Source organism: Lolium perenne, chromosome 6 (assembly GCF_019359855.2).
Source record: "Lolium perenne isolate Kyuss_39 chromosome 6, Kyuss_2.0, whole genome shotgun sequence".
Classification (NCBI taxonomy): domain Eukaryota; kingdom Viridiplantae; phylum Streptophyta; class Magnoliopsida; order Poales; family Poaceae; genus Lolium; species Lolium perenne.
This window is the reverse complement of record NC_067249.2, coordinates 22,283,708-22,296,023: the sequence shown is the minus strand read 5'-3', so window position 1 is coordinate 22,296,023 and position 12,316 is coordinate 22,283,708. Positions and strand designations below refer to the sequence as shown.

Sequence of the window (12,316 nt, the reverse complement as noted above, 5' to 3'; positions counted from 1 at the left end):
AGGGTGGAGCCAAAAACTAATTAATCTCCACACCCACAACATTATTAGTTAAGCTGCGTACACACGAGTAATTATTGCTGATGAGATCTAATTCCCCTTTTGGTTTAAAAACAAGAAACAAGATCAGCCGTTAAGGAGCTGCACTAGGTAGAAGCGCTCCTTGATGGGTGAGAATTCCGGTAGCGCCGCCGGGGCTAATTCCCTCGGGGCGTGGCGGCGGCGGGGGCCCTTCCTCGTCGCCGCGTGGAGATCGGCGGCCGGATCCCCGCCTCCTCGATGCTTGGCGGAGCAGCGTGGGATGGGCGACGGAGGCGGCGGCCCTCCTCCCGTCGGCTGTCCCCTGGCGGACCGGTCGGCGCGGGTGGGATGGGCGGCGCTGCGGTCTCCCTCTTCCCGCAGCACTCCGGCAGGGGTTGGTGGTGGGCGGCGGCCAGACCCTCGGTCTGCGCCATGCCATCCACCCCCGCCTCTCGTTGGTGCGTGGAGGCGATCTCGGGCATCTTCCGCGACACGAGGGCGCCCGGGGCAGCAGCCTTGGGTTTGATGGAGTAGGTGGCCTCTTCTTCGCCGGAGAGGGTCGGCCTGCGGTTGGTGGTGGTGGATTTTTGATCTATCATCGCCATCCGGCGGTGAGATGGAGGTGCATGGAAGCCGGCGATGGTGTCGCCGGTGGAGGGTTGGGTTGGCCAGCCCGGGATGGTCGCCGACGTGGGGGTCCGGCCTGAATAAAGGCGGCGGTCCTAGGGCCTCTCTTGCGTGAAGAGGAGGACCTACCGGAGGCCTGGACTCGTGATCTGGCCGGAGGGTTGAGTTCCGGAAGGCTCCGCCGGCGAATGTAACGGTGCTTTGCCTGGAGTTTGCTGGATCGGAGGTATTCGGTCGTGCGCACCCATGCGTTTATTCCGACCGTTTGGTTCTGGAGGGAGCGGCGCGAAGCTCTTTTTCTGTGTTGACATCAAGTGACTATGGATCCATGATGAAAGTCGGAAGAAGAGAATTTCATGAAGGCCGGAGGGGAGGACTAGCTAAGGGAGGTTCAAGTCTCCGCGCTGTTGAGGGGCTTGCTTGGTGTCCGGGCTTCACAACAGCGGTATGAAAGTGGGGGCGATAACACATGTGAAGCGCAGAGTCCTACCTTTCAGGGTGAAAACCCAAGGTCTGACCTTAACTGGTTGTGCCTGGCAGTGATCTTGGTGGAGGCATTGTTTTGAGAGTGGGGACTATCTTCAGGGTGAAAACCTAAGATCTTTGATCGGGCGACGACGGTGTTGGAGCACTGTTCCCTTCTTGGAGGCGTCGTTTTTTGGAGAGTCTGCAATTCAGGTGTTGTCATGGTGGTGGATGTATTGCTGTTGTTAGGTCCGTGATACTGTAGCGGGACTTTTGTTTCTTAGTTTTCTTTTCCTTTTTTTGGTTGTGTGCATCCGTAGTGCCATTAGGGTGGTGCATTATTGCAGAGGCTGGGTGTAATTGGTATCTCTCGATATTAATATATTCCCTTTATCGAAAAAAATGTATAGTTTCATATATTGTTAGGACATAACTCTGAATTGATGCGGCATCGTGCCTTCGTCGTAACCAACGACATTACATGGGCATGCCGATCCATACGACATCAAAATTGTGCTTGATCAAATTGAAATCGGTTGAACGTGCTCATGAGTTATCATCCTTACCACGTGCCATAGAATTCTTTAGCATAATTGGCTCACTCTAAAACCTATGTTCATATGAAATTTTACTTTAGATTTATATCTCGATACTGCTACACTACACCGGTGATCGTCATGGCTTGCACCCCCTATACCTAAATCCTGGCTGCGTCCCTGATTATAGGGTCTGGTGTCATGACCCATATTGAGCGGCCAAATGGATGATACCGGTGCCTTGATTTTCTTGTTGAGGTCATTGCGCAGATGGAAGGTGCTTAGAAGACTATAAGATCAGCATTTGGCGGGCAAAATAATTTCTTCATGATTTACTTATGATTCATCATTCTGGGAATTCATTCGTGGTTTTGATTTAAGTCGTGGTTGTGCAATTTGTGCATGCCATCTTTATTGGTTTGATTGTAATCTCAATACTGAATAACTTCATTGCTTATTCCAGGATACACCACACAGGTAGAGGTACATATAATAGTCAATCAAACAGGGAGAAATCGATCACGTGACTATAATTTGCATTACACGCTGCACTCAGACATTCATTCGTGATCGTGGCTAGCTAGATAAGGCTATCCGATAACGGGGGTCTTGGAGACGGCGCCGAGCGCATCGATGAAGACGCGAACGCGCCCCGGGTTGGAACCGGGGAGAAGCTGGGTGCCCGGCGGGAGCACCTCCACGGAGAGGTCAGGCCTGTCCGTCATGATCTTCATCACCGCCCGCGTCGCAGCCATGCCCACCACCTCTGGCCACGATGTCTTGCGCTGAGACTGAGGAGACGCCATTGCTCTCGATCGCAAGCTTAATCCCGAGATCAGCAGCTACCGGTTATTGAAGCTCTCGATCAAAACAATTTGCAAAGATTTGATAGATGCATGTGCCTCACTTGGATCTCTTACTATACTTATAGGTCTTGCAGATCGTTGGTTTTGCCGGACTTTGTTTTGGCCCGTTCGTACTAGCTTGTTTGCTGGCCAAACTTACGGGTTTGAAAAATTCAAACCATCTACAGGGTCACAAGTGATTTCTCACCATGTCACCTATATGAAATTATTACTGCAAACATCACAGTTTCATTTCTGGAAATATTAAAAGGCCGAGACCCCATACAGCCATACGAACTCACACTACTAACAAGCAGAAACAAAGCACTAGTTAAGATCATCTTGCAAGCCCATTCCACCAGAGTTAAGATGGCAGCTGCCCCAAATAAACGATTTCATGCACATCCAACACAACTCACAGGTTCAAAGTGGCATTTATAGGGTATGCAAGAAGCTTACCATTGCGCAACTGCAGATCATCAGGAGCCAAGTAGAAGCAGCAAGCAAAGGCATGGAGTATGTCTCAGTTGTCCTTGGGTCCTCCAGATTCCAAGTAGTGCAGCTACTGGTCCAGATTGCGTCCTCCTTGTCCTTGAAGAACAACACATGGTCACTATAAACTCTGCTCTTAACCATTCCATACATAGAAAAATATTGAATCACATCAATCAACCTCACATGCAAATACTAGCTTTGCTTTCCCTGAGCCAGATTTGAACATGGCCACATAACCATATTTTACTTCTAGTGATACACTACCAAGTAATATAGTACCATTAGTTTGGTAAAAAAAAAGAACAGAACTTCTACTGTAAACATGGCAGCACTTGGACATCTACAGCTTAGGAAGATTTCACACCACGTAAAATATATGAAATTATTACTGTAAACATCAAGGTTTATTTTCTGGAAATAGTAAAAGGTCGAGATACCATGCGGACTGACACTACTAACAAGCAGAAACAAGGAACTAGCTAGGATCATCTTATAAGAATATTTTCCAGAATTAATATGGTAACTGCACCAAACAAACGATTTCATGCAGATGCAGATAAACATGTCTCAGAGGCTAAAATCGGCTTTCAGAAGATAGTGGAAGCTTACCATTGGTAACTGATAGATATCAGCAAAAAAGGAGAACCAACAAGCTAGCTGGTGAGACAAAGACATGTCCCTGTCGTCCCTGGCTCATCCAGCTTCCAAGTATATTGTGCAGATACTGGTTCCAGCTAGCATCTCCTCCTTGCCCTAGAGAAAAAATAACAACACATGGCGCAAAAATTGCCAAAGTAAAAAAGAGAATGGTTGTTGAACCATGAGTCTAGTAGTAGTAGCACTGTAGTAGCAAGTAGCAAAGTGACCCTAGATCAGATGATATAAATACAGAGTGTGGTGGTCTGAGTGACCTAACCCACCCATTCGCTGAAACTCTACATGGTATCAGAGCCTAGGTTTCCTTCCTGCTAGCCGCCACAAACAGTACCAAACAAGTTCTTCCTTTGATCATAAAAAACCACCATTGAGATGTAGAAATCCAGGCGGCGGGAGGCCGCATCAGGTGCTCTGCGTGGGTTGCGGCTATCTCACACAGCGATGTGAGTTGTGTGAGATCGGCGGCTGCTCGCGCGGGGAGAAAGAAGAAGGCGAAGAAGGAGAGAAGAAGAGGTGGATCCGTGGCAGATCCGTGTGAGGGGGAGATGTGGAGGCGTGCGGAGTAGGAGCAGCCAAGTGGGGCACGAATCTGAGCGGGGCACGAATCTGAGCGGAAACGAAGTGGTGCCGGTTGCTCGCACGAGCAGAAATTGGGGCGAGCTGTGGTTGCCTGGTGGCTTGTGCGCGCAGTGGCTGCTGGCAGGGAGCTGGGCTGATGCGGTCGGATGTGAGCGGTGGATTTTCTGCGTGTGCGCGCGGGATGGCTAATAGCCTCTGACGGTTGGTGCAAGGCGCGCAGGTGGAGCACGAGGCGGCGAGGCGTGGTTGCGCGGGCGGCCGAGTGACACGCGCAGCCGGTCGAGAAGGAGGTCGCGGGCAACGAATGTGCCGGACCTGGGTGATACCGAAGCTGGATGGAGATGAGCAGCGCGGGGGCGGAGCCGGCCATGAGCAGCGCGTCGGAGCCGCCGGTCGAAGAAGAGGAGGTCTTTGGATGCTGGCGCAGCCGACGGAGGTGCCACGGGGCGCAACCGGACGGGGCGCGGCGTCGTGCGGCCGGCGGGAGCGGCGAGTCGGAGGTTCTTGGGCGCGGGAGCAGGAGCCGGCAGCGCGCAGCCCGTGAGCAGCGCAAACGAGCGGGCGAGGTGCAGCCGGAGGTTGCAGCTGCGGAAGCCGAAGCCGGCGGCGGGCGCAGCCGGAAGAAGCAACGGCGAGCCGGCAGGGATGCAGGACTTTGCGTTGCGCGTCGCAGCAGGGGCCGGGCGCGGCGTGGCGGAGCTGAAGCCGGACGGATGCGGGCGCGTGCGTGGGTTGCGGGCATGGCGAGCGGCCAGGGGAATCGAGGCGCAGCGGCGTGGATGCTTGGGCGTGGTTTGCGTGTAGAATCTGAGCGGAAATTGATCGAGCCAGGACTTGAGCAGGCGTTGGGAAGGAGCTGGATGAGATCTTGCGCGTGGTGGCCGGATCAATTGCGAGCGGGGCGAGCTGGGGCCAGGCAGGCTTCGGCCGGTTTGGTGGAGCTGGGGTGAGATGCGCGGGCAGGTGCGGGCCACGCGGGGCCGGAGCTGGGCGGATGCAGGCGCGGGCCGGCTGCTTGTGGTCGCCTGGCCGTGGAGCTGTCCCGCGCGCAGGGATGGATCAAGAGGCGGTCTGGCTTGGGGCGTTGACCTGAGGAGATGCGGCCAGGCGTTGGCGTGGTAGCTGGCGGCACGGGTGCGAGCGGAAGCTGGCTGGTGGTGGCTGATGCGCGGCGGCGCTGTGGGGATTGACGGCCGGGTGTATGATGAGGCCTATGGGAGAAGAAGGAAGTCGGTGTTGCTGCTCCCTGCTTGCTGCAAGGAGCAGAGGGGGAGAGAGAAGCTAGTTTGTCTTGGTTCGTTGCAAGACCAAGGGGAAGATATGGAAGGAAGTGACGGAAATCTGCTGCACCTATGTGGGCACTGCTTCAGGGGGAGAAGAACTATTGTTGCTATCTATGATTGATTTTCTTTTAGGGGGAGAGAGAGAGAGAAGGGGGTGTGGAGCTATGGTGGAGGCAGGCAGTAGGAGGAGACCCTCAAACAGGGGGAGAAAACGGAGTTGGGAGGCTGTGAGGATATGTGGTGATGGAGTTGATGAGGCTGTGGTTGAGTGGTGATGGTGATGGTTGTGGATATGTCCAGGGGAAAGGCATGCGTGCCTGAGGTGAGACTGGTTGAGGCATGACCGAGGGGAGAGGCATGCGTGCCTGAGGAGTAGATGGTTGAGGCCGGAGTTGGCCGCGGGTTTGTGGGAAAGATGGAAGAGGTCAGTGGCCGGGTAGAGTGGAGAAGAGAGGCTGAGGACATTGAGGCGAGTGTGGATGGTTCTGCGGAACTTGTGTGGTGAGGCAGCCGGGGTTGTTGAGGACGTGTATGGTTAGGAGTTGTGCGTATCCCAGATGGTTGAAGCTGGATGTCTTCGCTGCTGATGAAGAGATGAATCGAGATGACAAGATGATGGAAAGTGCAATACTGTCATGTATCCTAGGAGTTATGCTTAATGTTCATTAGTGGTAGTTGTATTTTGGGTCACGTAGTTGTTGCAAGATGACCATGGTTGTTTACCCATGATCATCTTGAGGGGGAGTGTTGAACCATGAGTCTAGTAGTAGTAGCACTGTAGTAGCAAGTAGCAAAGTGTCTAGTGTGAGGCCCATGGAGGCCCAGGTCCAGTAGTATTGTAACCCTAGATCAGATGATATAAATACAGAGTGTGGTGGTCTGAGTGACCTAACCCACCCATTCGCTGAAACTCTACAATGGTCAACTTAACCCACACAAAAAAAAGAATGAAAAGCACATTGGGAAAACATTATGCTTTTTAATCCAAAAAGTTGGAGATCACCAGCTTAACATCAGGAAGCATAAACCAAAATCTTAAAGAAGTCCCATCAACCAAACACAAAAGAAACCAACTAGACACCATAAGAAAAAGTCCAGAGCAAATGGTAGCAAATATAGAAAGACTGAAGCTCTAATTTGTCCATCACAAATGCAAGAAACAATCCAGCTGAAGAGCACACACATGGCCTAAGCATTAGCACTTCAAGAAAATGGTAAATCTTCAACTCTAATAAATGCAACTTTAGAAGAAAATCTAATGGTAACATAAACAAAGAGTAATGGAACATCAAAAGACCAAAGTATTATGATGAAGGAATTGCAAAGATAGCAAAACAGAGCTATTTTCACCTCTTCTGCATTAAAGTGTGTGATGTGGGGGTGTTAGTTTGGAGAAAAAAAAAAGAAAGAGGTTACAGAAATACTTAACTAGTTGCTGCTTGTGAGTACTAGTAAAGTAGCAGTTATCTACCATGTCATTGTTTAGTCCTGAATTATACTTGGATTATATATAAGCTTAATATTTCCAAAGTTTATCACATTAGGAAATAGGTACGCGTACGATTTTAATCCAAAATGCTGGAGACCCCCAACTTAACATCAGGAAGCATTACCAAAAAAGCTTAAAGGACTCCCAGCAGCCCAGCCACAAAAGAAACGAAGTAGAAACAATAAGAAACATATCCTAGAGCAAAAGGGAACAAGAATAGAAAGACTGAAGCTCTATTTTTTGTCCATCGCGAATGCAAGAAACAATCCAGCTGAAGAACACTCTCATGGCGTAAGAATCAGCACTTCATATTAGAAAATGGTTCAGCTCTACTAAATGCAATTCCAAAGGCAACATAAATACACTAAAACCGAACCTAAACCAGCTTCTTAATACATCCACATTGTGTTGAATCAAAAAAGAGCATAAAGCTCCAGGTTTCGTTCAGCTATGTGGCTCCATCTGCGAATCCTCTTAGATGCGACAATAGCCTGTAAAGTTCATCAAGGTATAGTGTGACTTACATCAGCTGTGTTTTGGTATATTTCATTCAGCAAATCCTCTTGCATGGTATCGGCATCGTTACTATCCATCAATGTTGGATCTATATCTTCTTGCACCAACTCCGTCGATGAAGGCTCGGTCTTTTAGGACTTCCCATGTGGCTCCATCTGCAACAAACAATAAGCTATGCTATGTTTACAATGTTTGCAATGCAGCTTACGGAACCAGACAAGTGCACATGTAACCTAAACACCTAATTATTTGCATATATATGTGCACTATAAGCAAATACTGAAGTGCTTGGTTCACCTCTGGTATGACTTCTTCCAATGGCTATTTATGCAGCTGTGTAGGATCTTCTCCTCTGGCAAACCTCTCCCTCAATTCAGAAATGCATCTTCGAGACAATGAAGGGCAGTGTCAGTGAAGAATACATAGGTACATGAAAAACAGATCAAATTGACATAATTAAAGTAACAAATGAAATATAATATACACAACTAGCTATCAAGACATAAGCATGCTAGCACCAGTTAATGCGAAAATACTTAAGTAACAAACGAAATATAGAATTTGTAATGCGAAAATACTGCCGCATCTTGATGCTTTTCCAAGAAAAAAATGTTGTAATTAGGAAACTAATATCAAACATGCATTCCTTGTTATTCTCAAGCATGCTAGCACTAGTTAAACGGCACGGTGAAGCATATGAATACAGATCATGTTGAAGTGGCAGAGCTGCGCAAGAAAATCCTCTGGCAGGGCCTTTCTGAGTTAACAATGCTAAAAAATGCTAATATCGACAACTCAGCTTCATGGCCAACTCGAGGAAGACAACAACACCATCGTTACTCATTTTAGACATTAGAGGTGAATAAAAACTAGGACCATATAATCTACATAACCAGCAACACAATCCAGTGCCGGAAAAGAACCACAAATAATTAAATGCTCAACAGCTTGATTGCCGAGCCCAGCGCATTGACTCGAGGAATCACCTGACAGAATTTTAGGCGCAGCCATGATGGCACCACCACCGCGGTTGCTGCACAGTTAACTCGCCATCATGGTCTACCGAGCAGCAGCCGTGCCGCATACTCTGATGCACCTCACATATTAGAAAAATATTGCATATTAGAAAAGAAACGAGTACAATTAAGCTAATATGGAAAAACAAATACACTTTATCAATGGAATGCACCATGGTTTGTATGCACAGCACGTACACTTATCACTTACCAGAATCTACCTAGACACAGCATGGAATCGAAGAAAAAGACCACCACTCCAGGTCTTCCAGATTCCTTCAAGTGATGCATCCTAGAAAATTTATCAACAGCTAGTCATTGCACTTGCACAAAGAATGCAATAAAACAAAGCAATAGTCCAAGAAACATGCAAGTCAAGTACAAAGTTACATCCATGGTATACTATCTGGATATCAAGATTCAAACAGAAAAATAAACCAAGACCCAACAAATCGATGGCTCTTGCAACTGTCGGTGGCGTGCATCTTGCCAGCTCAGACTAGCTAATCTTGCACATCATCAGTCAATATAAGATCAAATCAAAACTAAAACTTATCTGGATGTACATGTACTAGCTAACACGGAAATTGAAACCTAACAATCTGAACTTATCAGCTAAAGCTCTGTACTGATCTGGGAGCTGTTAGCACGCATCGGGATGCAAATTCCTAAAACGAATGCAAGCACGTGCATATCCACATCGCAAAAAACCAGGAACGAAAGGTGGGGGAAACAGGCGCCCCTCACCTGAGAGAATTGTATCCGAAATCAACACAGCACCACCACCGCGGTTGCGGCGCGCTAACCTTGCCACCACAGCTTGCTCAACAGCAGCCTTACCACATACTCTTATGCACCTAACATAATTGAAGAAGATTGCACATTAGAAAGGAAATGAGTACAATTAAACTACTATGGAAGAAACACAATTTATCAATTGAATGAACCATTGTCACTGTGCAGACAATGTACACTTATCACAAGATCTTAAAGATAACAAGTACTTGATATCCAAATTATAGCCAAGCCTCCGGTGCCCTTGTACAACTCCAAATTACAGACAATCCTCCAGTGTCTTTGTACAGCTCAAATGCCTCTTGCATTGTCACTTCCTGCATAAAAAAATATGAGTGCTTGTGAAATTTGAATGATCCACTACAGAAGAGAGGCATCGAACTAGCGTATGAAGACAAATTACTACTGCCAAACAATTATGAACCAATTCATGCATTAAAATAACGCAACACTTTCCCAATTAGAATAAAATAGACATCGGTGGAAATTGATCTCAAAACTTGATTCAGTTTCATATAAACACGTAGTAGTTCGAATTTGTTCTATTAATCTGCCATGAAGAGCTAATGGGCAGCAATAGCACTATGTATTCATGCATCTCGAGCAGCTTGGACTAGCTAATTCTGCACATCACGAGTCAATGTTTAGAGCTAACTTCTTTTATTAAGATACTCCTTTTCTAAATTCTGGCTACCAGCATTGATCTTTTTGTTGGCACTCTGCAAATAATGGTTCAAAATACCTGATGCATACAACCAGCCCACTCTTTATGATGCACAAAGATGGATATCACATAAACCTGATGCATGCAAAAATACAATTCTCATAAAAATCCAAACCAGGAGTTTTCATATCAATGTATTCTGATATAAGTTTGAGACTTGAGAGCATCAGCTTTTGTAATGCACACAATTTTCCGAAAACTTCTCTTGCATGTTTTGAGGCTGCAAACAGGATCATCGGGTCTACTAATACATCAGAACGAATCCCGCACACTTGCCAACTATTCTAGCCTGCTCACTAAAATACGGAGATGAAAAGAATTCCACAAAGATTTGAAGAAAAGAAATAGCCATCAACGGAAATTGATGTCAAATCTTGATTCGGCAGATTCATATAAACATGTAGTATTTCCAAATTGTTTTATCAATCTGCAATGAAGAGAAAACATGCAGAAATAGCACCATGTATTCATGCGTCCTAAGCAGCTCAGATTAGCTAACTCTGCACATCACGAGTCAATGTTTAGAGCAAGCCTAAACTAAAACGTATCTGGGTGTACATCTAGCTCGCACGGATATGGACACCAAAAACTCCGAACTTTTCACCTAAAGTTCTCTACTGATCTCTGCTTGTTGTTGAACATGGTGTCGACCGGGTCAGTCAGAAGCCAGCCAGAGGTCACAACGAAGAAGCAAAGCCAGCCAGAGGTCACAACGAAGAGGCAAAGGTTGATCTTCGGTGACAAGAGGGCCGTACAGAAACAACACAGGCTGGTCCGAATAATCAGTATGAACTAACGTCTGATTTGAATCCAGAAGGTACTGAAATCAGGATGTTTTTGGAGCCTGGAGAAATAAGAAGAGTCGGGAATTCCAACAACATGCTGTTCAATAATTGGCTGAACCTGACTAATGCTCCAGTGCCATAGCTAAGCATCCCCGTAGAAACTAGTTTAGGAGTTACAAGTCATAGCTTTAAATCGATCGTGCTAAACAGTTCAAGGGAAGCAGCCAACGCATACCATCAAACTAATACATGCAGTATACAATCAAACTAATACATGCAGTATACGGGACAGCAAGCACGACCTTCAAATCCTCGCCCCTCCTACTGCTGCTCTGCAAAGAAACGCTTTTTCAGTCAAGAAATCTGAATCAGGGGAAAAATGATTATGATTAGGATTTGGATACCATACCTGCACGGAGACGCCCGGGAGCAGAGGGCGGCGAGGCCACGGTCTGGTCGACGGCGAGGACGGAGTGCAGAACGGCGGAGCTGCGCCGCCACGTCCGGACGTCCTGCACCACCTCGCCGGCGTGAAGCAGCACCCGGAAGCCACGCGCGAGACGCGGGAAGCAGGTTCGACGGAGCGCTGCGCGCCGCCCTACCAGCGCACAAGCGCGCCGGCGAACGAGCCGCCGCGACGCAGAGCGGTTCATGGGGCACCGCCTCTGTCCTTCGCGAGTCCATGGCGGCGGAGGTCGATCTTGTGCGGTGGGGCTCGGTGGCGGTTGGAGCTTCGCCGGATGGAGAATGGGGCGGCGACGGGGAAGAGCGGCGGCGGCGGCGGCGTTCGATCTGGATTTGGTTGGGTAGGAGAGGGGATCGCGTCGCGGGAGCTGAATAGAACGAGGGGAAATGTTTGGGCTTTATTACGCGTCGGCCCAAAAACCAAATTAATTTGCCGCGTGAGGCCAAATCCTGCGCCGGAATTAGCGGTACTACCGACTTGATTAAATCAGACACACTGCATGCATCGATAGGCACCTTCTCTACAAGTACATGCACTAATATATGTATATATCTCTATCTTTGATTTTTAAAAATGTATACAAATGTCTCTTACCGAGCTCGGCAAACTAGCTAGAGCAAAAAAGTTTTGAACTGAGCTTCAGTAGATGTTGTGATCGACATCGCGAAAGACGGTATTGGTCCATCTTGGCCTAGCCATTTGTTCTTTCAAGTCCTTTACTTATTTTGGGTGTTTCTTGATTTTGTTCCTCTTTCGTGTTTGTCACTAAGGCATCGGCGAATCGCTTGGGGGTGACGGAGATGGAAAAGATCGTGCGGCGGTGCAGCGGGAAGCAACATCTTCTTAGCAAAGAAGAACGCCAAGAGCAGGGAGAGGCTCTCCCTGCATGCAATGGTGTATCATTTGACTATTGGTTTGGAACAAAGCAAAATCTCAACCGAGTTCAATGGAGTACATGTCCTAGTTTTGGATATTCTTGCATTTTTCTTTTGCTAGATTTGGGCAAATGAGTTGATGACA

At 47.8% G+C, this 12,316-nt stretch overlaps 1 protein-coding gene across 1 annotated transcript; it reads right to left on the bottom strand.

The window, feature by feature from the left end:
• Positions 1 to 2,081: 2,081 nt before the first annotated feature.
• LOC127308634 (uncharacterized) lies at positions 2,082 to 11,483 on the bottom strand. Its single transcript, XM_071822048.1, has 6 exons — positions 11,235 to 11,483; positions 11,105 to 11,162; positions 10,843 to 10,889; positions 9,585 to 9,638; positions 3,596 to 5,433; positions 2,082 to 3,082 (listed from the first exon to the last, which is right to left on the bottom strand). The coding sequence occupies exons 1-5, from the start codon at positions 11,481 to 11,483 to the stop codon at positions 4,408 to 4,410; spliced, it is 1,434 nt and encodes a 477-aa protein (XP_071678149.1). The 3' UTR covers positions 2,082 to 3,082; positions 3,596 to 4,407.
• Between the last annotated feature and the right edge of the window lie 833 nt (positions 11,484 to 12,316).

Bases quoted from the DNA above. Each gene is read 5' to 3' on its own strand.
- LOC127308634 (XM_071822048.1), bottom strand. From the start codon at position 11,483: ATGAACCGCTCTGCGTCGCGGCGGCTCGTTCGCCGGCGCGCTTGTGCG. The intron at 11,163-11,234 runs GTATCCAAATCC...GTTTCTTTGCAG, and splicing joins GGCGTCTCCGTGCAGGTATG to AGCAGCAGTAGGAGGGGCGA. The intron at 9,639-10,842 runs GTTAGTTCATAC...TTTTTTATGCAG, and splicing joins CTTCTGGATTCAAATCAGAC to GAAGTGACAATGCAAGAGGC.